At 42.1% G+C, this 25,330-nt stretch overlaps 1 protein-coding gene across 1 annotated transcript in view; it reads left to right on the forward strand.

The window, feature by feature from the left end:
• Positions 1-7,001: 7,001 nt before the first annotated feature.
• Positions 7,002-25,330, forward strand: part of CGRRF1 (cell growth regulator with ring finger domain 1) — a 29,993-nt gene continuing 11,664 nt past the window's right edge. The window contains exons 1-2 of the mRNA XM_007445974.1: positions 7,002-7,228; positions 19,507-19,646. Of these exons, the coding sequence (XP_007446036.1) occupies positions 7,125-7,228; positions 19,507-19,646 (244 nt within the window). The 5' untranslated portion in view covers positions 7,002-7,124. The remainder of the gene's footprint in view (positions 7,229-19,506; positions 19,647-25,330) is intronic.

The following is a 25,330-nucleotide window of genomic DNA, read 5'->3' on the forward strand; positions in this document are numbered from 1 at the left end:
GGCTATGAATTGGGCTGGTGTCATGTTAGACCCAGAGAGGTTGGGCAGAGTAGTACACTGACAAGAAAAGGATGAAAATGTGATTTATTTTATTATGTGGGAGGTGTAAAATGACTATAGACTATGTACAGAAATTTTACTTGAACTCAGTCTGTAGAATATTCTTTGAACCAGGAAAAAAAAATTACATCTATTTTAAATGAGGTTTGGGAATGCTGTTCTGTTCGGGCTTGGGTTATTCTGAGGGGGAAAAGTTCAAACTGTTTTCTAGCACTTTTCTGCCTGGGTAGCCCCTATTAAAAACTCAAGAACCTATAAATACTAAGCTGTGTTGAGGTCACTGAAATGTGTTTTATCTCAGGGAAGCATTTGATGTCAAGACAAGATCAGGGCCGAAAGGAAAGGAGTATTCCAATTAAAAATAGAGGGAAGATCAGAATTAGAATAATCTTTTCTGGCCTGAATTTTTCTAAGTCCTCCATTCTCTGTATTGGCAGCCATGCTAAAGTGTTTCTATTATTTACATATTCATTCATGCAACAAATAGTTATTGAGGACCCATTGGCTCTGTCCTGGTGCCAAGATCCAAAACAGACTAAAATCCCTACCATCCTAGAACTAACATTCTAATGGGGGGGGGGGAGGTAACAGACAATAGCACAGTAAATTAGTAAATATTATAAGTTAGAAGGTGATCTGTGCTGGGGGAAAGAATTGGAAAAGGGAGATTGGGAGTGCAGTGTATAAGGGATTTTTATTTTAAATAGGGAAGTTGTCCTAGTCTTCACTAGGAAGGTCATGTCTGAACAAAGATTTGAAACTGTGGGGATTAAGCATGTTGATATCTGGAGGAACATCCCACACAGAGGGAATAGCACTGAAAGGCCCTGAGGCAGAAGCATGCATGTTGTTACAGGGGACAAAACAGCAGTCAAATGACTGGAGTAAATTGTAGGTGTGGTCAGAGGGATTAGAGGGCTGGATTCTGTACAGCCTTGTAAATCATCACAAGGACGTGCCCTTGGAGAGATTGAGCAGGGGAGTGACGTGACCTGTTATGCATTTTAGCAGAATCATTCTTTTTAACAATTTTTTAAAATTAATTTATATTTTTAATCTATTTATTTTTGGCTGCTTTGGGTCTTCGTTGCTGCGTGCAGGCTTTCTCTAGTTGCGGTGAGCTGGGGCTAGTCTTCTTTGCGGTGGCTTCTCTTGTTACAGAGCATGGGCTTGAGGCACCACGCGGGCTCAGTAGTCGTGGCTTGCGGGCTCTAGAGCACAGGGTCAGTAGTTGTGGCACATGGGCATAGTTGCTCCGTGGCATGTGGGATCTTCCTGGACCAGGGCTCGAACCCGTGTCCCCTGCATTGGCAGGTGGATTCTTAAGCACTGCGCCACCAGGGAAGCCCAGCGCCTTGCAGAGGCATTCTGACTTCAGTGTCCTTCTAAAAGGATCCTTCTGTTGTGTTAGACTGTAGGGATAAAGTGACTTCCAGAGCCAGCCAAGATGGAGTAAGTAAGTTGCAGTCTTTCTCTCCCATTGATTACAACTAAAAGCTCTGGAGAGAATATGAAAAACAACTACCAGAGGACTCTGAAGAGTAAATAATAGCAAAATAGCTAGTGGATTGAGAAAGGAAGTGTTTTGATCACCTCTTCTTCATCCCGTTTGTGAGGGAGGGATTCTCTCCCTAGGATTATGGAGATGGCTGAACACACAACACCCAATACTGGGCAGGTGAAATTGACAGCAGTTTTTTAGTCACATACACTCACAGTCTGGGGGAGGGGAACACCAAGTGCCATGCCCTGGGGAACAGAGTGAACAACTAGAGGCTGTGGGAGGCAGGCTTTGTAGCATCAAGAGGGTGAGGTGTCCCCTGGTCCTGCGGGAGGATGTGACTGGCTTATTTGAATAATTCCAGGAGCTGGAAGGAAACTGAAACCCGGTACTCAGGGATAAGCAGGCACTGTGCCTGGTCCCCTTGATAAGGAGGGTTGTTTGGCTAGGGGACCTTGTCCATGGGAGAGGAGTGGGGATAGAAACTCACAGTTAGGTCATTCCCGATTTCAGCAGATATCAAGGCAACACATAATATTACACCTTAATTTTAGGCCTTACACAGCAGGAACTCAGAACTTGACAAATGACTGGTATTGTGCTGGTAAGTTTTCTAGTTCTGTTTCCTCCTTTACTGCCTGACTTGAGAGTGGTCTGAATCAGCGAAGCAGCGACAGCAAAACCTCCAAAAGGAACCCTTCCTTCTAGCCTGGGGATGGCGAAAAGGGGCCCCTGGGAAAGGAGAGTGTGGAAGGAAACTCCCTTTTTTTCCTCCTAGCCCTGCCCTGAGGGCAACACCAATCAAGTTGGCACTGTTACAGCAGGGCAGGGGCTCAAGCACCTAAAACCGTGGGAGAAAATCCATTTTTCTGCATAGAGGAATTTGGAAAAAGGTCCCTGTTATACAAAAATTGATGACGGTATCCCAGTTATTTTTTTTCTCCCTTTTCTCTTGTCACTTTAGCTGAAGGACAGGCTCAGTCACGCAGACTGACCCAGCAGTGTAGAGGGCAAATATTCTGGAAGCTCCTCATCTTTTAGGCCAGAAGAATGGGGAAAAGGGTCTCTGGGAGTCAGAGGGTGTAGAGGCAATCCTGAAGAGGAGAGACTGGGATTGACACTGGGCACATACCCAAGTTCCACATGTGCAGAACACACCCACAGGAGCATGGCAAAGACTTTGAGAGCTTAACTACAATATAAACCACTGCCAAGACTCAGATTAAGCCCAGAGTGGCTCATGTGACGAACAGACCCAAACAGCATAGTAAAGACATTGAAAATTGAGCTGCCATTCTGTATCCTGGTTGTGGTGATAGGAACTGTACACCGGACATAATGAATTTTTCTGTATTTAAATTAAAAATTAAATTTTTAAAAAGTAAAAAAAAAAAAGGAAGAACCAACTGTGGGAAATAGAGAAGCAAGGAAACCAGCCAGGAGTCTATTGTAGTAATCCAGGGAATACATGGCCTGGACCAAGGTGGAAACAGTGATTTGGTGAGAAGTGCCCAGAACTACTAAGAATTTTCTGTATAAGGGTTTCTCAACTTCAGAAATATTGACATATGGAGTTGGATAATTCCCTGTGGTGGGTAGGCTGTGCTGGGCATTGGGGAGTGTTTGGCAGCAACCCTGTCCTCTACCCACTAGACACTAGTAGCCCCTCAACCAAAATGTGGCCAGACATTGTCAAATGGTGTCAGGGCCCAAAGGTGAGGATTCACCCCCAGTTGAGAATGGCTGTTCTAGGTGAATGCCTTAAGCTTTGGGCCACAGACTAAGCACCACATTAGTCATCAGTGTCGGCTCAGTTGGAGCAGGCTTCAGGTGGGCTCCTAACAATTAGTACATACAGATGACAAAAGCCCAACATCGAAGACCATGAAAGTTATTTTTACTAGAGGGACTTGGAAGTTCAATGGGCTACAAAAGGTTAGGTTCTGCCAAAGGACTATAAGATGTTTCACAGTTCCTGTCATCTATGAGATCATACCCAAATTGCACATTCATTCAATTCTGTTGTGCAGTGATTGTCTCAAAGTTTGAAACTCAAAGTTATGATGCTTATCACTCCTCTTGGTGTCTCCAAAACAGAGACAAATTTGACCTTCCAGGAAATAATGTGGGAGATAGAAAGTCCATATAAAATGAATGAAGGGATTGGCAGCTCCAAGAAAAATGTATAAAAGAAATAATTTCTAAAAACATGTTAATATTTTTAGCATTTCTAATGAGACCTTCTCCTTGCTCACCCAGAAGTATCTATTAGCCTCAAAGGATAAACAGAACCGTGATGTCAGGAATGCAAAAGAAAGCAAGCAGCTTTTGACTACTAAAATAGGATTTTTGAATCCGAAGAAACACAGTAGTCATGAAAAAGCCAGACACTACTGAGGGAGAAAGGTTTTATAAAATTGTAAAGCTCCATTAACATTTGAAAATCCAGACCTTGGCAAAATTAAAAGTGGCATTTGATATACACCATATGGTAGAGAAAACTGAGGCTATGACATAAGGAAAGTACCTGCTGAGGGTAGGAAGGAGAGAAAGTCTCCCTTCTGATCTGGAGCAGCGTGGGGAAGAAGAAGGGGCTTGGGGGGGCTTCCCTGGTGGCGCAGTGGTTAAGAATCCGCCTGCCAATGCAGGGGACACGGGTTCGAGCCCTGGTCCGGGAAGATCCCACATGCCACAGAGCAACAAAGCCCGTGCGCCACAACTACTGAGCCTGTGCTTTAGAGCCCGTGCGCCACAACTACTGAAGCCCGTGAGCCACAACTACTGAGCCCACGAGCCACAACTACTGAAGCCTGCGTGCCTAGAGCCCGTGCTCCGCAACAAGAGAAGCCACCGCAATGAGAAGCCCGCGCACTGCAACGGAGAGTAGCCCCCGCTCGCCGCAACTAGAGAAAGCCTGTGCGCAGCAACGAAGACCCAACGCAGCCAAAAATAAATAAAATTTAAAAAAAGATGGGCTTCCCTGGTGGCGCAGTGGTTGAGAGTCCGCCTGACGATGCAGGGGACACGGGTTTGTGCCCTGGTCCGGGAAGATCCCACATGCCGCGGAGCAGCTGGGCCCGTGAGCCATGGCCGCTGAGCCTGCGCGTCCGGAGCCTGTGCTCCACAACGGGAGAGGCCACAACAGCGAGAGGCCCGCGTACAGCAAAAAAAGAAAAAAAGAAAAAGAAAAAAGCAAAAGAAGGGGCTTGGGGAAGTATGACAGGCAGCCATAGCCAGCCTGTTCTGGCAGGGCTCCCCAGCTGAAGTTTCAGAATGGGGGATGGGGAGGGCTTTAGGAAAGCAGGAGGAGGTTGGTATGGGCAGTCCACTTTTCCTATGAGAAAGGAGGAGAGGCCTTGCATTTAGCTTTGCGCCTCCTTGAATATGACTCAGGAGCAACAGTGTTCAATGGCAGAGGGGGTCTAGTTTGGTATCTTGAGGTTCTCAGTGGCCTGCAGGGTACAAGCTGGAGGAGCTACACATTCATAGTTCCCTAAGGAAATACCACTGGAAATGGTGAACAGTCTGGTGAACCAGCTAAGCTAGTGCTTGAGGGCTTTACAACCAGAGATAAAGGGCTAGAACCCTGGATCTCAGGAGTGGTTGCTAGCCCGTTGCCATAAAAGGCCAGATGAAACCTGCATCACCTTACTGAGGACTCAAAGGTGTGCAAAGTGAGGCCTTGTTTTCCCAACTCTACCGTGAGATCACATGGATACCCTGTACAATTGAATACCATCTTAGGGAGAAGCAAGAGAAGAGGGAGGAGAGACTAAGAATTTTCCTGAAAGAGACCAGCTACTCAAAAGGGGGGCAGTTACGGGCTTCCCTGGTGGCGCACTGGTTGAGAGTCCGCCTGCCGATGCAAGGGACACGGGTTCGTGCCCCGGTCCAGGAAGATCCCACATGCTGCAGAGCGGCTGGGCCCGTGAGCCATGGCCGCTGAGCCTGCGCATCTGGAGCCTGTGCTCCGCAACAGGAGAGGCCACCCGCATACCGCAAAAAAAAAAAAAAAAAAAAAAAAAGTCCAACAATTGAGGGCCGATTAAATAAACTACGTTCACAAATCCTATATGTAGCCATTAAAAATTACGTTGTTGGACAAGAGAAGCCTCCGCAATGAGAAGCGCACGCACCGCAACGAAGAGTAGCCCCCACTCGCCGCAACTAGAGAAAGCCCGTGCGCAGCAACGAAGACCCAATGCAGCCAAAAGTAACAAATTAATTAATTAATTTAAAAAATTATGTTGTTGAACCAAGCTTCTCACACAGCACTACTCCAGAGAATACCCAATACATTGTCATTCACCAAAGGATAGGTGAAGCCACAGGACAAATTTAGTTCATCTTCCTCCAGCAGTAATTTTACTGGTGATTTGGGAGTGTGGAGGGACTACTAGTTATCTATCTCTAGGTTCTTTGTCCCTTTCTTCCGTGGTAACAAATCCCTGATCTGTAGCGGGGATGCTGCATTTCCCTGACTCCGTGGCAGCTAGGTGTGGCCTTGGGACCAAACGCAAACCCATGAGATCTCAGTGGAAATGTTGAGACGGGTATAACTTTAGTTGGTATCTGCGATACCTCAACCACGGATTCAACCAACCACAGACTGTGTAGTACTATAGTATTTACTATTGAAAAATATCCACCTATAAATGGACCTTGTGCAGTTCAAACCTGCGTTGTTCAAGGGTTAACTGTATATATGTATATGTATATATATGCACATATATACACATAATACATATTTAAAATTACTATTAAAGTGAAAATTAATACAAAAATATTCAAATACCTAATTCTAATTTGAGGGGTATAGGGGAAGAAAAAAAGAAAGGGATATGGGAGGACAGTTGATTTATTTCTGAGAATGTTGACACCCAATGCTAATTTTTCTCTAGCATTAAATCTAACTTGAAAAGGCTGACAAGGCTCCTATAAACTGCTTGTGAGACTCTTTTTGGTGTTTCGTACAGTGCCTGTTTGTAAGCTTTGTACATTAAACAAGAGTAGGTGTGGGGTTATTTTACTTTGTAGAACTTAAGATGCTGGCCGCCCTCTTCCTCTCACAACCGCCTCAGATCTAATAGGCAGGATCTCAGGGTTTTGACCCTGTGACGTGGATTTCGGACTGTGCCTCCTCTCTCTGGCATTAGAAAACACTACCTGAGTCTTGGGCGGGGTTGGCTCCAACATCTATTCAGACTTTGCCGCAGACAAGCGCGGACCGCTGGGACAGACCACGAAATAAGACGCTAGCTGGACACCAAGCCCGTGAGCCGGGGTCGGTGCGAGTCGGGGCCCCGCCCCTCTGCGAAGCCAATAACCCTGGACGGGAGCGGGAGGGGCGGGGCGAGCCCTGCAGGCCGCCTCGTGATTGGCACGCAGGCTCCCGCAGCCCGCGAGGCTACCCCTATCTAGTCTGCCGGAGCTCCAGGTTAGTGCGGATCTACAAAGTTTGTCCGCTCCGGGGCACCGTAGTAGCTTTTACCCTGGCAGAGAGGGCCCGGCTGGGCTAGACTGAGCTCAGCGGCTGGAGCCCGGCTCAGCTTAGGAGACCCTGATGGCTGCGGTGTTTCTAGTAACGCTCTACGAGTACTCGCCGCTTTTCTACATCGCGGTGGTCTTTACCTGCTTCATCGTGACTACCGGCCTGGTGTTGGGATGGTAAGTGCCCCAGGGCCAGGAGCAAGGGACGACGGGGCGGACAGCCAGGGAGGGGGGTCGCGGCGGGCAACGGGGGGCAGAGGAGCTGGGTGGCTGCTGGATTGGGGCACCTGGGGCTGTCGGAGAGCCGGTGCCGAGGACTCCGACTGGCTTCGGGAGGAAAACAAGGTGGACACCTCACCTGCATCACTGCTCCGCATCATCGTCCGGTCCCCGTCGCTGCGCGCATCTGGGGGTGGTGCCGGATTGAGGTATTTTACCCAGCTTTGTTTCTAGACGATAAAGCAACCAGTAAGGGCCAGGTCTTGGTGTTAGGATAGAGAGGTTGTACAAAAGGCTTCTGTCCGGAATTGGGGCCTACTGTGTGCCCGGAGTGAACCCGTCATCCGCGGTGCAGTCCACAGACGTGGACAGTAAACCGAGTTGATCGTTGTTGTTCCGACCTGAACTGAGCACTTGGCCTCAGATCTTACAGTGTAAGTTATAACTGACTGAACTCTGTTACCGATTGAAAATTTAATGGTTTCTACACATATTTCACACCTTTTGAAGGAATATTTAGATCGGTAGAACCATAAAGACATAATTTTAGAGCTGGAAGAGACCTTAGAGATAAGTTACAGTAAGGGGTAAGGGCACTTTACCTATTGGAGACAAGGAGAGTAGACTGTTAGCTCATCCCTGAGCAATTCTGGCTCAGAAATTCTAAAATTTCTCTCCTGAGGAAATGCCATTGTATCATGTTTAGGGAAACCTTAAAAATACAGCTATTTGAAACCATCTTACAGGCCTCATCCATTGAAGAGAGAGACATGAGCTAGATTTTGAAGAATGAGTATTTTGAAAAATAAATGGAGTTAAAGGTGTATAGTAGAGAATAGAAAGCATTTCAGAGAATACATGAGCAGAGGGTCAGAGAAGACATGCTAGCGAATAGAGCAGGCTGGGTAAAATGAGTATAAATATACCCTTTGAGCACATATATGTGATTAGGTTAAAGAAAGGACACAAGCCCTGGTCAATTTCTGAAAAATAAGCCATCTTTAGGAACTAAGTAAAGTAGTTAAAGTAAAGTTTTAATGTTTTCACACTGCTTTCCACCCTATCAGCAGTAGATCATAAAATTCCTTGTTGGTTGGTGGGGGAAGAATAAGACCAGTTTTACACAATTTGTTATTCTTGACCCAGCAGACTTTCTTGCTATTGTTCATTTCAAGAAAGTTTGTAATTGGAGTTAGGAAAATGTTGCCTAAGTGAGAAAAGCTGTCTTAACACAGGATTTTTATTGACTATAATGTTAGTGTTATTGTCTTCAAGAGTGTAATTTTCCTCCATTAAGGAAAATAAGAAACTAGTTGATAACTACCTTATATCCTTAAATTTTAATTTTCAATAGGCCTAATTATTTTAAAATTAATTTTCAGTCACCCTAATTCAACTAATTAGGTATCTCAGATGTCCATCTTTAGTACTGGTAAGAGGAAAATGAGTGAAGACCATACTGATAATGATGGTAGCATCTGTGGGTGAAGGGTAGTTAGGAACCTCATGTTTGTGGTGGTTAAGAGACAGACTTTGGGGTCAGACAGACTTAGGCTCAAATCCTGGCTCTGCCAAATTTGGCTTGGTTTGAAAACTTAATGATTATCTAAACACTCCATTTAAGTATGACTTTTATAAGGGTGGAAACCCAGGTAATTGTAGAACTTTCAAAAGTCTGAGCTAAGCACTGCTGAGGACACAAGACCATGTAAGTGCCACTCACTTCCATCCTCATTTGGGCCTAACCAGTTATCTTGAGCCTAACCCACCCATTCTCTCCATCTGGGTTAGCTTTGCCCATCTAGATAACCTTTTTCCTAGTGTTTATTTGCTGCCCTAAGCCACGGCTACAGATTCATTGAGTAGAAACAATGAAAACCATCTAGATCTCATCAAATCAACTATCTAATAGTTCTCTAGGCAGAAGGTAAACCCATTAATCCACTATGCTTTTTCACTATGCTTGTCATTTTTTTTAACTTCCCCAAATATAATTTCAGTTGGTCATCTGTTTTCTCTGTCATGGTTCTTACCTCGGTACTGCTCTGCGTTTCTTTCCACTTTTCCCTTGTCCACTTGCACTGTGTGGGAATGGAGAAAGACAGGAGCACCTGGTTGTTGGAATCCCAGTGGCAATAGCAGAGAATCATGCAGCTGGAAGTATGGTATCTCTATTTAACTGTGTGATGGTTTCTGTGAGCTCTAATAGCTACATTTATTAAGCTCTTGCTATTTACCAGGCACTGTGCAGAAAGGAGACCAAAATGCCATATACATCCTTTAATAGTTTCAAATAATCAGTGAACCTAACTCTGCAGCTACTCTCTGCTTCCTCTGGACTGCAGATTATTAAACTGTCATCTCTAGGCTTCATACCACCCTTATATACTCTGCTCTGTGAATCTGGGGCAGAACCTCTAAACCACGTTTCTTCTTTACTAGCTCGCTGCCTCAATGAGGCTTTGCCTATAGGGGAAGGGGAGTGGAAGGCTAGAGGAGGGCAAAAGGACTTGCTGCTTCCTGTTTGATTCTTGTCCTCCTCTGTCTCACCATAGTGATGGTGCCTCACCCTGGCATTAACAGTTGGTTGCAGTTTATAGTTTTCCACTCTCTTAGAACCAACCTCATTGTACCCCCCTCAAAGATTTCAGTATCCCTTCCTCAGATCTGAGTCCCACGTGCATGGGGGTCTTTCCTCCAAATTTCTAAGCTGTAGTAATCCTCTTTGCTCTATTCCTTGTCCTAGGTGTGATAGTTGCTTCCCACTGTTACGACTTTGATGCTTAGTGTCCCCTTTTTGCCTTTTCAGTTCTTCAACATCTGGTTAGCAATTTTTTTACATTAAATTATCTGTTAAAATACTGGTGTGCTTTTGGTCTCTTGACTGGACTGATATATAAGAAATCGTTACTCAGAATGGGATCCTGGCGGGGGCGGTGGGGGGGGGGACCTTCAAAGATGGGATTTGGGTTTGGTCGTTTCTTTAGCTCCTTGCCAATGGGAAATAAGATTGTAGTAATCCATGGCATGTGTTGGCCTCATAATTAATCAACTTACTACCTTTGTGTGATTGTGATTAAACGATTTCTGAAGTAAGTGCCTTGGGGGACCAAGCGCCTTAACACTTAACAGAAAGGAAATGACAAGCTCACGTCTTTAAACTCTCAGATCAAGTCTTAGAGAATCAAGAGTTTTTATGGTTTTATAGCACTTTACGTCATGCCACAAAGCTAAAAATTGAGCACAGTTTTATTTGTGCTGGTATTAGAATTACATAGCCTTGTCAATGTCTCATTTAGGGCACTGACTAGAAAAGAGTAGCTCCCTGAAACTAGGAATGGCAACATCTAAATGGACAGAGCTGAGAATCTTGAAACCCCAGTCATTCTGAGCTTTCCTTCTTGGTGGAAGCAGCCTGCTTTCCGTGTCTGAGAAAACTAGCCTTCTATTGCTTGAAGATCCTGTAATAACCTCTCCCAGGGCAGTTGCTTTGCAAAGGGTGTTTATACTCAAGACCTACCTCTATTACCTTTTGCCCAGATCTCTTCATGTTCCTCAGGACAGGGACAAAAATCTGACCTAGTCAGAAATAGCCTAGCCTCTAAAAGAATTACAAAAGTTTGCTAATTTATATCATTGCGAATTTGGGTAGTATGTGTGAGAATGGAGTGTAAGTAGGTTAGGCCAAGGAGGATAGAATGTAACAATAGAGCGGATTACATTTATTTATCTGGGTGTATTCTCAAAAAATTTCTAACTCTAAAGTGTTAACTCATACTTGGTTGACTGAAACTTGGACTCAGAGATGCTCTGTATTTAATAAGGTTGGACTTCCTGTTAACCGTTTGCTTCCTTTTCCTGGTCTACATTCCTGCAGCCCTGGCATCACCCTGGCAGTGACAGTTGGCCTGAGTAGCAGCAGTTTATTTTAGTTTACAGTTTTTCCTCATACCTAGAAACAGCCTTACTGCACTCCTTCAGAAATATGAGCACCAGCTGGCCAGCACTCCTACTGGAAAAGTCTGGGTCCAGCTCTGGGGGATTCCTTCTCCCAGCTTCTAAACTGTAATAATCCCCACTCTTCCTTTTGTTTCCTTAGCCTTCGGAGGGATAACTGCTTCTTGCTAGGGTACCTCAGTGTCCCCTTCTTGGCTCTTCAGTCCTCCAGTACTTTAATAGTTCTGTATATTAAAATCTTTGTGTCGAAATAGCTGTCTCCTGCCAACCCTTCCTGATACACTGACCTTGACTGTTTCTCATCTTACTTGTTGAATGCAGTAGGTTGTGTGTGTGTGTGATGAGGTACAGATTCCTTTTTAGGGAAAGAATATAGCATTATTTTGTATTTGCTTAGGGTACAAAATATATGACCCTTCTATTGGCAAGCAATTTCTTTATTTTGTATTGCTTAGGGTACAAAATATATGACCCTTCTATTGGCAAGCAATTTCTTGGAACAATCTAGAAAAAAGCACAAAGCTCTTAGAAATGGCATTTCAAACCTTAATAGGGCCTTAAGATAACTTATTTTAACCCTTCCTTTTACAATTAAAGGCACAGAATTTTAGAGATTGAGTAATTTACTCGAAGTCTGTTAGCATATCAGTTTGCCCAGAAACAACCCTTCTCCTCTACCAAGGATTCCCTCAAGAATGTTTTTTATATCCTGATCCAGTCTCAGTATCCAACTAGCCAAGTGAGGCCAACTTTGGGAGATTGCACAGGAGAGAAGCTTCCCCCCCCACCGCATCGCCGCCCATGCCCAGATTAACAGCTGCCTGTGTGTTTTCTAATTGACTTTAGAACTCAAGGCTGAAGGGGTGATAAAAGTTGTTTACTGCTGAGCTTGACACTTCAGCCTCAAAGTAAATTTTTTTCAGGAGGGACTCGGTGAGACTCCAACAAGGAAAGGAGGTCAGTTCTTCTGATTCAGCTGCTGGGTGGAAGCTTAGGAAGTGTGTGAAGGGTAAGACAGTGTACAGGCAATATGAAAAGGTCTGGACAGAATTGGAAGCCCCCAGGTTACTGCTGTGCTGGAAGTTTAAGCAGTATGAACAACTGCAACAAACATTTAAGAAATGGGAAAAAAACAGAATTATAGAAAATTCTAGGAGGATTAAGTATGAAATTTTAACAGTAAAGAGAATGGAAAATTCTCTTAATGGAAAAGAAAGGGGTGGGAGGCTGAGTTTATATAAAAGAGAAAGTAATGAATGTTAAGAAACCTTTATTTAGTTGGTATTCTATTGCTAACAGTTGCCAAAATGACTTTGAGTGGAAAAAGATAAAAACGCAATTTGATTGAAAAGAAAATTGCTCAATTTTCTATTTTACTGTTTCTTCTAATGTCATATCAGCCATGATCTGATACACAGGGCATCAGTGTCTTTATTCATGCTTTTGACTAAAAATGTGAAAAAGGCCAGATGTAGGATGGTGGCCAGAAGCACATCACAGAGTCTACTTACTAACATTTTATAGAACCATTTGGCAGCACCAATTATGGATTGCTCTTTAGACAGTCTCTAGCATTTAACCTTATTCCAAATCATTTCTGCATATTGGCTTTTTTTTTTTTTTTCTTGCGTTATGCGGGCCTCTCACTGTTGTGGCCTCTCCCATTTGCGGAGCACAGGCTCCGGACGCGCAGGCTCAGCGGCCATGGCTCACGGGCCCAGCCGCTCCGCGGCACGCGGGACCCTCCCGAAACGGGGCACGAACCCGCGTCCCCTGCATCGGCAGGCGGACTCTCAAGCACTGCACCACCAGGGAAGCCCTGCATATTGGCTTTTGAGTAATACATTAAAGATAGAAATATTGGTCCACATCAAATACGTTTAAACTGTGAAAGTTGTAGATTTTTGTGCAAAAGAGCAAGTTCACAATGGGTCAGGTATGTGAAAAGGTTTAGGGTTATTCTAGGCTGAAAGCTCAACGTGAGTCATCAGTGTGTCAACTGACATGATTTTAGACTACATTAAGTGTGATGTTTAGGACAAGAGGTCAGGCTATGATGTCACTCTGCTACACAGTGAACTCTATCCCCCTCACCCCCTGTTTTCTCTTCAAAGCATGAGGATATCAAGGGAGCAAGGCTGGCAAAGTCAAATAAGGACCCAGAGCCTTGACTGAGTGCTGGCTGCACTAGCCATGCTTGGCTGACTCCTCTAAGAGGACAAGAATACAAAAATGTCTGAGATGGTAATTCAGAAGTGTAGCAGTGTTAGGCCATAATTCACATAAGGCAGTAATGAAAAGCCAAAGAGCAAAAGCATTAACCTTAAAGGAAAAGGTTAATAACTTTTGTGTTAAAATTAAGAACCCTGTTCATCAAGAGATACCATTATGGGACTTCCCTGGTGGCACAGTGGTTAAGAATCCGCCTGCCAATGCAGGGGACACGGGTTCGAGCCCTGGTCCGGGAAGATCCCACATGGCTCGGAGCAACTAAACCCGTGTGCCACAACTACTGAGCCTATGCTCTAGAGCCTGCAAGCCACAACTACTGAGCCCTCATGCCACAACTACTGAAGCCCGTGTGCCTAGAGCCCATGCTCTGAAACAAAGAGAAGCCACTGCAACGAGAAGCCCGCGCACCGCAGCGAAGACACAACACAGCCAAAAGTAAATCACACAAAAAAAGCATTCTCCATTTCTGTAAAAAAACAAACAAAAACCAAAAACATACCATTATGTACGTGAAAAGGCAAGGTGTAGAAAAGCTGAACATATATCCAATAAAGGGCTTATATTCAGAACATATAAAGAATTTTCTATAAATAAGAAAAATAGACCAGTAGAAAAACAGGGAAGGGATTTCAAAGGGCTTTCACAAAAGAGGATATCCAAGTAGCAATAAACATAAAAAGTGCTCAACCTCGTTAGTATTCAGGAAAGTAGAAATTAGAACCATAATGCAGTGCCACCACACACCTACCAGGATGGCTAATAATGTTTTGACAAGGATATGGAGCAAGGGGAACCCTCATTCATTGCTGGTGGAGTGTAAATTGATACTACCACATAGAGCAGTTTTTAAGATTATCTACCAAAGTTGAAGAAGCACAGACCTTATGGCCGAGAATTTCCATTCCTAACAGAAATGCATGTACATGTATGTGCGTTGAGAGCCTCTTATGAAAATGTTCAGATAAACATTATTCATAATGGCCAAGATGTGAGGACAACTTAAATGTCCATTAAGAGTAGAATGAATAAGCAGATTATGGCATGTACAATAGAATACTATACAGCCACAAAAATGCTCTAAGTATAGATACAAGAATGAATCTTCAACATAATGTGATAAAATAGGAAATAAAAGTATACACAGCATGCTTCCACTTATATGAAAGTTCAAAAGCAGGTAAACTAAATTATAGTAATTGAAATCAAGATAGAGAAGGAAGGGGTAGTACGTGGGAGGTGACACAAGGAGACTTTCTGAGGATATTATTTTGGTTCTTAACCTGAATAACAATTACTTTGTTATTCAGAAAAGTGCTTTGTGTACTTTTTTATATGTATGTTATCCTTCACAGTAAAAAGGTTATATAATATTAAAAGGCCAAAGATTGAGCAAGATTCATAACAACAACTTTAAAAGATGTTAAATCAAGGACCTTAGGATATTAGAAAATGTAGACCCAAGATTAAGCATGAGGCAGAGAAATTAAAAATCGAGAGAGGGCTTCCCTGGTGGCGCAGTGGTTGAGAGTCCACCTGCCAATGCAGGGGACACGGGTTCGTGCCCCGGTCTGGGAAGATCCCACATGCCACAGAGCGGCTGGGCCCGTGAGCCATGGCCTCTGAGCCTCCGCGTCCGGAGCCTGCGCTCCGCAACGGGAGAGGCCACAACAGCGAGAGGGCCGTGTACCGCAAAAAAAAAAAAAAAAAAAAAAAAAAAGAGAGAGAGAGGAGTTTCTTTTAATAATGGATGTGCTTTGCCAACTGTTGATGTGATGCTGGGCCAAGCAGTGTTGGATAAGCATGTTTAAAGAGAAGCAGCACTGCACATGTCAAATTATTTGTTTCATTCTGAGGTGTATCCAAAGCCACAGAGCAGATATGTTATATCCTCCTACAGTATTGATTTTATGTAAGGATTTGGAGAAATAATATTTTTATATTAAAACCAAATATATTATGGAGTATAAAAAGCATTTTACAAAGGAATTTTATGCTCACAATGGACTGCTTCCAGATATTTCCCCAAAGCCTTGCCTTTTGTGGTTTCTGGCTTCTGTACCTTAAAGCAGCAGTCCCCAACCTTTTTGGCACCAGGGACGGGTTTTGTGAAAGACAATTTTTCCGTGGACGGGGAGGGGTGGGGTGATGGCTCAGGCGGTAATGTGAGCGATGGGGGGTGGCAGATGAAGCTTCTTTCGCTCACCTGCAGCTCACCTCCTGCTGTGCGGCCCAGTTCCTAACAGGCCTCTGACCGGTACCAGGGGTTGGGGACCCCTGCCTTAAAGGATTCTTTAATTGAAATTTTTAGGTACAACATTATAAAGTACCTGAAATACAGTACTTGAACCTACAGTAGAAATGAACACCATGAGATCTAACTTCTAGCTTTTACTGCTGGTACTGTGGGTGTAAAGAGTAAGGCAGTATGGGTAAAGAAAGAAAAGGATGGGGCGAGGTAAGGAGAATTAAATAATGAGGAAAGGGCCAGGGAATATAATGGGGAGTATGCATAGAGTGGTGTTTTTTTCTTTGCTTTTTTTCACTCCAAGGGACGAAGGAAAGAAAGGGAAGGTGTTATGACTGTAACAGGAAGGTTATATCTTGTGTCCTACCACTCCGTATGCCTGACTTGACCTCTAAAGGGCACTGGGGCAATGGTGAGCAGTGGAGACAAAAGCTGTGGGGTAATTGATTCTGAGAATCAAAGAGGAGAAGTTACTGGATTTCTGTTTTCTCTCTTCCAACCCCTAAGTCCACTCCATCATCATCATCGTTGTAAGCACTTACATAGTGCCAAGCCCTGTTATAGACATTTACAGGTGGGGAAACAGTTACATAGAGGTTGAGTGATTGCTTAAGGATACATGGCTATTAAGTATCTTGTTTCTGACTTTAGGAAGAAAGCAGTTTTTAATTAAGTATGATGTTAGCTATACTTTTTTTTTTTTTTAATAAATTTATTTATTTATTTATTTTTGGCTGCGTTGGGGCTTCGTCGCTGCACGCGGGCTTCTCTCCAGTTGCGGCGAGCAGGGGCTACTCTTCGTTGCGGTGCACAGGCTTCTCATTGCGGTGGCCTCTCTTTTTGCGGAGCACAGGCTGTAGGCCCGTGGGCTTCAGCAGTTGTGGCTCGCAGGCTCTAGAGCGCAAACTCAGTAGTTGTGGTGCACGGGCTCAGTCACTCCGCGGCATGTGGGATCTTCCCGGACCAGGGCTCGAACCCGTGTCCCCTGCATTGGCAGGCGGATTCCCAACCACTGCGCCACCAGGGAAGGCCTATACTTTTTTTTTTTTTATTGCTTCTCTTTATCAGGTTGAGTAAGTTCTCTTTTTTTACATTCCTAGTTTGCCGACAGTTTTTATCAGGACTAGACATTGGATTTTAGCAAGCAGTTTTTCTGCATGTATTGAGAAGATTGTATGGTTTTTCTTTTTTAGTTTGTTAATATGGTGAATTACATTACATTTTTAATATAATGTTAAGCCAGCCTTGCATTCCCGAGACAAACTTTGCTGGGTCTCAACATATTTTTATATACTGTTGGATTTAATTTGCCAAAATTTTGTTAAGAATTTTTACATTTATGTTCCTGAGTGGTATTGTAATTTTCTTGTATTGTCTCTTCCCCTCCGCTGCAGACTTCAGTCACATGTATGTTAGACTGCTTGAACTTGTCCCTCAGCTCACTGATGTTTTGGGTTTTTTTGTGCAGCCTTTTTTTCCTTTGTGTTTCATATTGGATACTTTCTGCTGCTATGTCATCAAGTTTACTAATCTTTTGTTCCGTAATATCTAACCTGCTGCTAATCCCATCTAGTGTATTTTTCACCCAAAACATTGTATTCTTCATCTTCAGAAATGGATTGGGATCTTTTTTATATCATCCATGTCTCTATATTGTATGCTTGATCTTTACTTATTTTCTTGACATATGGAATATAGTTATAAAAATTATTTTGATATCCTTATCTACTAATTCTAGTATCTGTACCATTTCTCTGCTCATTATGGGTTATATTTTCCTGCTTCTTTGCATTCCTGTTAATTTTTTATTGGATGCTAAACGTTGTGAATTTTACCTTATTAGGTGCTGGATGTTTTTGTATTCATACAAATATTCCTGAACTTTGTTTTGGAATTCAGTTAACTTACCTGGAATGCTTTGATCTGTTAGAGGCTTGCTTTTCAGCATTTTAAAGCAGGAACAGAACAGCCTTATCCAACTGTTCTATAAAATTAAAGTCATTTAGAGTGAAATTTTATTGGCTTTCTCTTGGCATTAGATTTATTCATATGTTTTGAAATTTTAGTTTGCAACCTAAATTTTAGTGGAAGTCCCCTGCCCCACTCCTTTGTCCTCATCCTTGCTGTTTAACCAGATTTCTAGACCTTCTCATCAGGGAGTAGGTCTTATAATGAAAGTTCTGTCCCATATTGATATAAGCCTAACCCAGCTCCTGGATTCAAGTTGTGAACCTGGCTGTGGCCCTTGTCTTGAGTGGACAACCTGTAAGACCTCTTACCCTGTGAAGGCTTAGTTGCCACTGCCTGCTGCCAAACTCAGAACCCATCAAACCATGGCATCAGCCTCACTCATTACTTTGTATTTCTTTTCCTTTTCAGATCCATAAAGATTTGTCTTTTAACCCACCTGTCTCTTTTTTATTACAATTTATTATTAAAATTTTCAAACATACAGAAAACTTAAAAGAATTACATAGTGAACACACATATGCCCATCACTTAAGTTCTACAATCAACATTACACTATAATGTCTTTATTACATATCTGTCCATCCATCAATTCCTCTATCTACCCATCAATCCATGTTAATTTCTTGATTACTTCGAAGTAAGTTATACTCTTTATCCGTAAGTACTAAAGCATTGCATATTTTTAGCTAGAGTTGAATATTTTTCTTTGTAGTTATTTTTTTTTCTTTTGAAGTAAGATTTATATACAGTGAAATGTACAAATCTTAAGTGTTACCAACACATCATCTATACAACTCAAACCTCAGTCAAGGTAAGAACATTACCATCACCAGAGAAAGTTTCTTTGTGCCCTTTCCCAGTCAGTCCATACTCCTGCACCCCTAGAAGAACCATTGTTCTGTATTTTATTTCTACCATAAATTAGTTTTGCTTGCTCTAGAATTTCCTATTGTGGGGTCATAGAGCATGTACTCTTTTATGTAAGGCTTCTTTTGCACAGTATGTTGTTTTTGAGATTTAGCCATGTGGTTGTGGTAATAATTTACTCCCTCTCATTGCTGAGCAGTACTATTGCTTTGTTTAAACACACCTGCTGTTTGTTTACTCATTTCAGTGCTGTCCTTCTGATTTCTCTTTTTATTTTTTTTCATCTATCTCTGCTAAGTGTGTGGAGAGAAAAGAGTGCGTTAAAGTATGAATCTAACTGTGCTATCTTAACCTAAAGTCCCCTGGTTTAACTAATGTGTTTTCATTTTAAGTTGTTTTGTTTAAACTGAGTAAACTCAGCTGCTTTCTACTTTTATAAGGAATTGAGTTTATCCCTTCCATTTTCCCTCTAAGTCTGTTCATTATCACATTTTTACATGAAATTTAAAAGTAGAGAATATGTTATATTAATGAAGGGCTATATTTGGTGTTTAAAAGTTCTCTTGTCCCATAAATAATATCAAATAGTCTGTACATTAAATATGTATTTGCTTTTCATTTCATTTAAAAAATTCAATAATTCTATCTTTTTGCTACTGCATTAGGTTCATTTTATCTATAATCATGGCACTCCTTTGTAATCAACAATAATTAACAGTAGAACTCTCTGTTTTCAAGGGTATGTTGATTCAGCCAGCCAAACAATATATTGCAATTCTATGGGACCTCTAATATCTCTTAGTTTTGGATTAATTCTGCAATATGATGTAAAATTTTGAGTAACTGAATCTATTTTTCTGATACTTATGTTAAGAGGAATAACTAATAAAGCACAACATTCTTTACATATAAAGTTTCAATATTTATTAAAATTATGTCTTATTTTATTTTTACCTTTCTTCAGGTTTGGTTGGGATGTTCCAGTAATTCTGAGAAATTCGGAAGAGACCCAGTTCAGCACAAGAGTTTTCAAAAAGCAAATGAGACAAGTCAAGAATCCTTTTGGCTTAGAGATCACCAGTCCACCTTCAGCTTCAATTACAAGTTGGTGGCTATTTTCCAAAGATTTTTCTCTCTTTCTGTAGCCCTTTAATTAGCCCTTTAATTTTCTTTCTCTACTGCTTAGCCCTTTAATTTTCTTTCTCTACTGCTTTCTCTTCCTCAGACTTAACAAGCATTTATTGAGCCCCTATTCTGTTTCAGGAGCTATGCTACATACCAGAGATACAAAGACTAATAATTCACAAACCTTGCTCCTAAGGAGCTTATCACCTAGTAAATAGAAGCATTTGTATGAGAAAAATAAAGTATCACAGGTGTTAATAAGAGAAGTCTGTTAGGACACTGTGCCATTTTCATTGTTCTTCAGTGCAGTGAGAAAAGTAAGGCAGTGTAGTATAAGTATAGCTAATGTAAGGTTGCTACCCTTCTGAAGAACAGCCATCTGTTCATCTGAAATTATGGTATTTTGGTATTAAATGGTAATAATAAATGGTGGTTGTTTATTTCTGTACTTGGGGAAGTAAATTGTCTGCAAGATCATCTAGGAACCACTGGAGTAAAAGAAGGAAAAGGGTTAAGTTTGGGGAAGCATATACAGGAAAAGCTTCGTAAAGAGGAGCGTGCTGTGTGTGTGTCTCTCTCTGTCTTATTTTTCTCCTGCCCCCCTTTTTTTTTGGTGAGTAGAGTTTTGAGATAAGTAGGTGTTTATCTTTGGGGATTGGGAGAAATTCTAGGTAGAGAGAGAAGCACGAGCACAGCAATGAGATATAAACAGAATAATACATTAGGGAAACAATAAGTAGTTTGTTATGTATAAAACATAGGGTGGGACAGGTAAGAGAGAAGAGTCAAGGAAAATTCAAGTTCTTTGCGTGGGTCCTCCATAGACAGATCCTATTGCCAAGGTAAGGAGTGCAGGAGGAGCAACAGGTTTTGGAAGAAAGGTAATGAATTCAGTTTTGAAATTGTGGACTTTGAAATGCTTCTGTGACAGTTGAGTAGAGATATAGAGTAGGCAGTTCTCCACACAGTTCTGTAGCTCTACAAGGATTTCTGGGCTAAGACCCTATCATTTTTCACACTTGCTCACATTTCTGGTACCTTCTAAACAAACAACCCCAAACTTCTTCAACTTGTCATCTTATTCTAGCCACTGTCCTCTTTCTCTTCCTCCCTTTGCAGCCAGGCTTCTTTTTTTTTTAACATCTTTATTGGAGTATAATTGCTTTACAATGGTGTGCTAGTTTCTGCTTTATAACAAAGTGAATCAGCTATACATATACATATGTTCCCGTATCTCTTCCCTCTTGCGTCTCCCTCCCACCCTCCCTATCCCACCCCCCCAGGTGGTCACAAAGCACCGAGCTGATCTCCCTGTGCCATGCGGCTGCTTCCCACTAGCTATCTGCCTTACGTTTGTTAGTGTATATACGTCCATGCCTCTCTCTCACCCTGTCACAGCTCACCCTTCCCCCTCCCCATATCCTCAAGTCGGTTCTCCAGTAGGTCTGTGTCTTTATTCCTGTCTTACCCCTAGGTTCTTTATGACATTTTTTTTTCTTAAATTCCATATATATGTGTTAGCATACGGTATTTGTCTTTTTCTTTCTGACTTACTTCACTCTGTATGACAGACTCTAGGTCTATCCACCTCATTACAAATAGCTCAATTTCGTTTCTTTTTATGGTGCAGCCAAGCTTCTTAAAAGTGGTTTGCGTTTGCCTTCTCCTCTTAGCTCGTTCCCTTTTATGCCTGAGATGATTGCAGTCTGATTTTTGCCTGTATCCCTGTACTGAGATGGCCTTCTCCAAGGTCACTAATTACCGCTTCAGCCCCCACCTCTGGTCCCCCCCAGTCGTAAAATCCAGGGGACGCATTTCCAGCCTGAGTTAGTGCTCTCTCTGCAGTGTTTAGCAGAGTTAGCCAGGCCTTCCTTCTTGACATCCTCTCCCTTGGCCCCTGTGACCTTCTTGTCTAAGTCATCTTCTAGCCTCTAACTTCTAGAATCAGTTGTCATCAGTGTACATAGTCAACAGGGATTATCAACCTTAAGTAAATTAATTAATTCATTTATTTGTTTTTTATTTTTGGCTGCGTTGGGTCTTCATTGCTGTGAGGGGGCTTTCTCTAGTTGCAGTGAGTGGGGGCTACTCTTCGTTGTGGTGCACAGGCCTCTCATTGCTGTGGCTTCTCTTCCTGCGGAGCATGAGCTCTAGGCGTGCAGGCTTCAGAGTTGTGACACACAGGCTCAGTAGTTGTGGCACACGGGCTTAGTTGCTCCACGGCATACGGGATCTTCCCAGACCAGGGCTTGAACCCGTGTCCCCTGCATTGGCAGGCGGATTCTTAACCACTGTGCCACCAGGGAAGTCCAACCTTAAGTAAATCTTAATTTATGTTGAAAAAGTACAAAATTTCATTCTCTTATTCATTACCTATCAATATTTTATGATTACCCTATGACTTAAAGGGAACTAAGGACCTCTTTTCCCCCTCATGGTGGATAAGCGGTTCATTCTGACATTTTGCACTTAGGAATAACAAATTTCAAGATAGGACAGAGAAAACTAACTTGTTTAGAAAACATGCCTGATTAAGATGTGCAGAACTGTGGTGGTTTCCTGATCGCTAACCTCTATGGACACGTACTTAGACCTGCTATAATATTACATCTGGCTCTTGAGCAGGACTGCCAATAAAAAAAAATCCACCAGCACAAAGCTGTCCTTCCTGCAGCACAGTTCCACAAGCCTGGAAACACTGAAAAAGAAGAACTGTTACATCATGAGGAAACAAATACAGGACACTTGTGAGCTAGAATGTGTGAGGAAATCCATCAGTCTGTCTTTCATGCAGAAAGTCTCAAATAGAGCCCACCCTGTAAATGTTAGAAGCAAATGAAAAGATACCCAGTAAGTAGAAGACCTCTCTGCTATGTCCAACACACTAGATGCTAACAGTAGCATTACTGAAGTACGTGAAAAAAATTTTAAGTGTGCAGACTTGTAGCATGCTTACTGAAGTATTTTAATTTTTCAAATACTAATGCATATCATTCTTTTTTAAAAAATTTGTTTATTTTATTTAGTTATTTTTGGCTGTGTTGGGTCTTCGTTGCTGCGCGTGGACTTTCTCTCGTTGCGGCGAGCGGGGGCTACTCTTTGTGGTGGCTTCTCTTGTTGCGGAGCGCGGGCTCGAAGCGTGAGGGCTTCAGTAGTTGCAGCACGTGGGCTCAGTAGTTGTGGCTTGTGGCTTAGTTGCTCCGCGGCATGTGGGATCTTCCCAGACCAGGGATTGAACCCGTGTCCCCTGCATTGGCAGGCAGATTCTTAACCACTACGCCACCATGGAAGTCCCTCTTTTTTTAATTGAAGTATAGTTGATTTACCATGTTGTATTAATTACTGCTGTACAGCAAGGTGATTCAGTTATACATATATATACATTTTTAAAAATATTTTTTCCATTATGGTTTATCATAGGATATTGAATATAGTTCTCTGTGCTACACAGTAGGTTTATCCATTCTATGTATAAAAGCTTACATCTGCTAACCGCAACCTCCCACTCCACCCCTCCCCCAACCCCCTCCCCCTTGGCAATCACCAGTCTGTTCTCTATGTCCGTGATTCTGTTTCTGTTTCATTGATAGGTTCATTTGTGTTGTATTTTAGATTAAACATATAAGTGATATCATATGGTATTTGTCTTTCTCTTTCTGACTTACTTTACTTAGTATCATAATCTCTAGGTCCATCCATGTTGCTGCAAATGGCATTATTTCGTTCTTTTTTATGGCTGAGTGGTATTCCGTTGTATATATGTACATCTTCGTTATCCATTCATCTGTTGATGGACATTTAGGTTGTTTCCATGTCTTAGCTATTGTGAATAGTGCTGCTGTGAACATAAGGGTGCGTGTATCTTTTTGAATTATAGGTTTGTCTGGATATATGCCCAAGAGTGGGATTGCTGGATCATATGGTAATTCTGTTTTTAGTTTTCTGAGGAACCTCCATACTGTTTTCCATGGTGCTTGCAGCAACTTACATTCCCACCAACAGTGTAAGAGGGTTCCCTTTTCTCTATACACTCTCTAGCATTTGTTATTTGTAGACTTTTTAATGATGCCCATTCTGACTGATGTGAGGTGGTACCTCATTGTAGTTTTGCAATGCATGTCATTTATCTATGTTCTGTGGGGAAATAAGAAGAACGTTTTGCTGGGAATTATACTCAGTAGAATAAAATTCATTTGTTTAAACTGTGGAATGGCAGATGTTATTAAAGGTGTGTAACCAGAACATTGAAATAATATTCTGAGCAATAATTGTGAGATTGTAAAAGTTTATTTCATTTGATGTGTAGATAGGTAGTTTAAAAATGCAAGTCTTTATTTTCACTGCTGTACCTAAGATGCCTGGCACATAGAGGAGGAAGGGTGAACATCTGGAGACCTGATTTACTTGAAAATAAAGCAGAGAATCAGTTATAATATTAGTTGTTTAGCTCTGTTTACTAGGCGTGGGTTGTTGGGATTGCTTTGTTGTTATTTAATGTATGTGGGTTTATGATGCTTCCATGTCCCCAGGGTAGAAGCTTTTACGACATTAAAAGTAAGTACTCAGGGACTCCGCTGTTGGCTCAGTGGTTAAGAGTCCACCTGCCATTAGCCTGACACTTGGTATTTTTCTTTGTTTATAATTGAGCAATTAAGAGACTGAGAAGCTGAGCAGAAAACAGTAGCTGAGAAGCTGAGAAGTTGAACAGAGCTTTTGAAATTTCTGAGGACAGGTGGAACCAAAATACTGAGTCCCATTCTTCCAAAGAATAGAGAATTTGACAAGTATCAGATGATTTTTGTTAGGGATTTCTGAAGAACTATACTTCAGGAATAATGATAAAAAAAGAGCATTACACACACACACACACACACACATACACACACACACCATTAGTTACAGAAGGAAAGCTGAGAGAGAATGTTGTAAAAGTAATACAATAACCAAGAATTTTCCAAAACAGATAAAGGATCTGATGCCACAGACTCAAGAAACACTACAAACCCCAAGTAGAATAAATACAAAGAAAATCATTATAAGCACATCATAATAAAACTGCTGAAAAACAAAAACAAAAAACAAAACAACAAAAAGAAAAAAAAGAATCTGCCTGCTAATGCAGGGGACACAGGTTCGAGCCCTGGTCTGGGAAGATCTAACATGGCGCGGAGCACCTAAGCCTGTGCGCCACAACTACTGAGCCTGTGCTCTAGAGCCCACGAGCCACAACTACTGAGCCCAAGTGCCACAACTACTGAAGCCCGCATGCCTAGAGCCCGTGCTCTGCAACAAGAGAAGCTACCGCAGTGAGAAGCCCGCGCACTGCAATGAAGACTAGCCCCCGCTCGCCGCAACTAGAGAAAGCCTGTGCACAGCAACGAATACCCCACACAGCCAAATAAATAAACAAAATAAATAAATTTATAAAAAAAAAGAAAGTAAGTACTCAGGATATATTAGTTGAGTTGAATTGACTTAAAGGGAACTAAGGACCTTTATTTGCCCCAGTGGTAGATAAGGGGTTCATTCTGACATTTTGCACTTAGGAAGAACAAATTTCAAGATAGGACAGAGAAAACTAACTTGTTTAGAAAACATTCCTGATTAAAATGTGCAGAACCGTGGTGGTTCAGGAATTCTGCTGTCCTTTTGTAAATAGCTCC

This window comes from Lipotes vexillifer, unplaced genomic scaffold (assembly GCF_000442215.2).
Source record: "Lipotes vexillifer unplaced genomic scaffold, Lipotes_vexillifer_v1.1 scaffold43, whole genome shotgun sequence".
Lineage (NCBI taxonomy): Eukaryota > Metazoa > Chordata > Mammalia > Artiodactyla > Lipotidae > Lipotes > Lipotes vexillifer.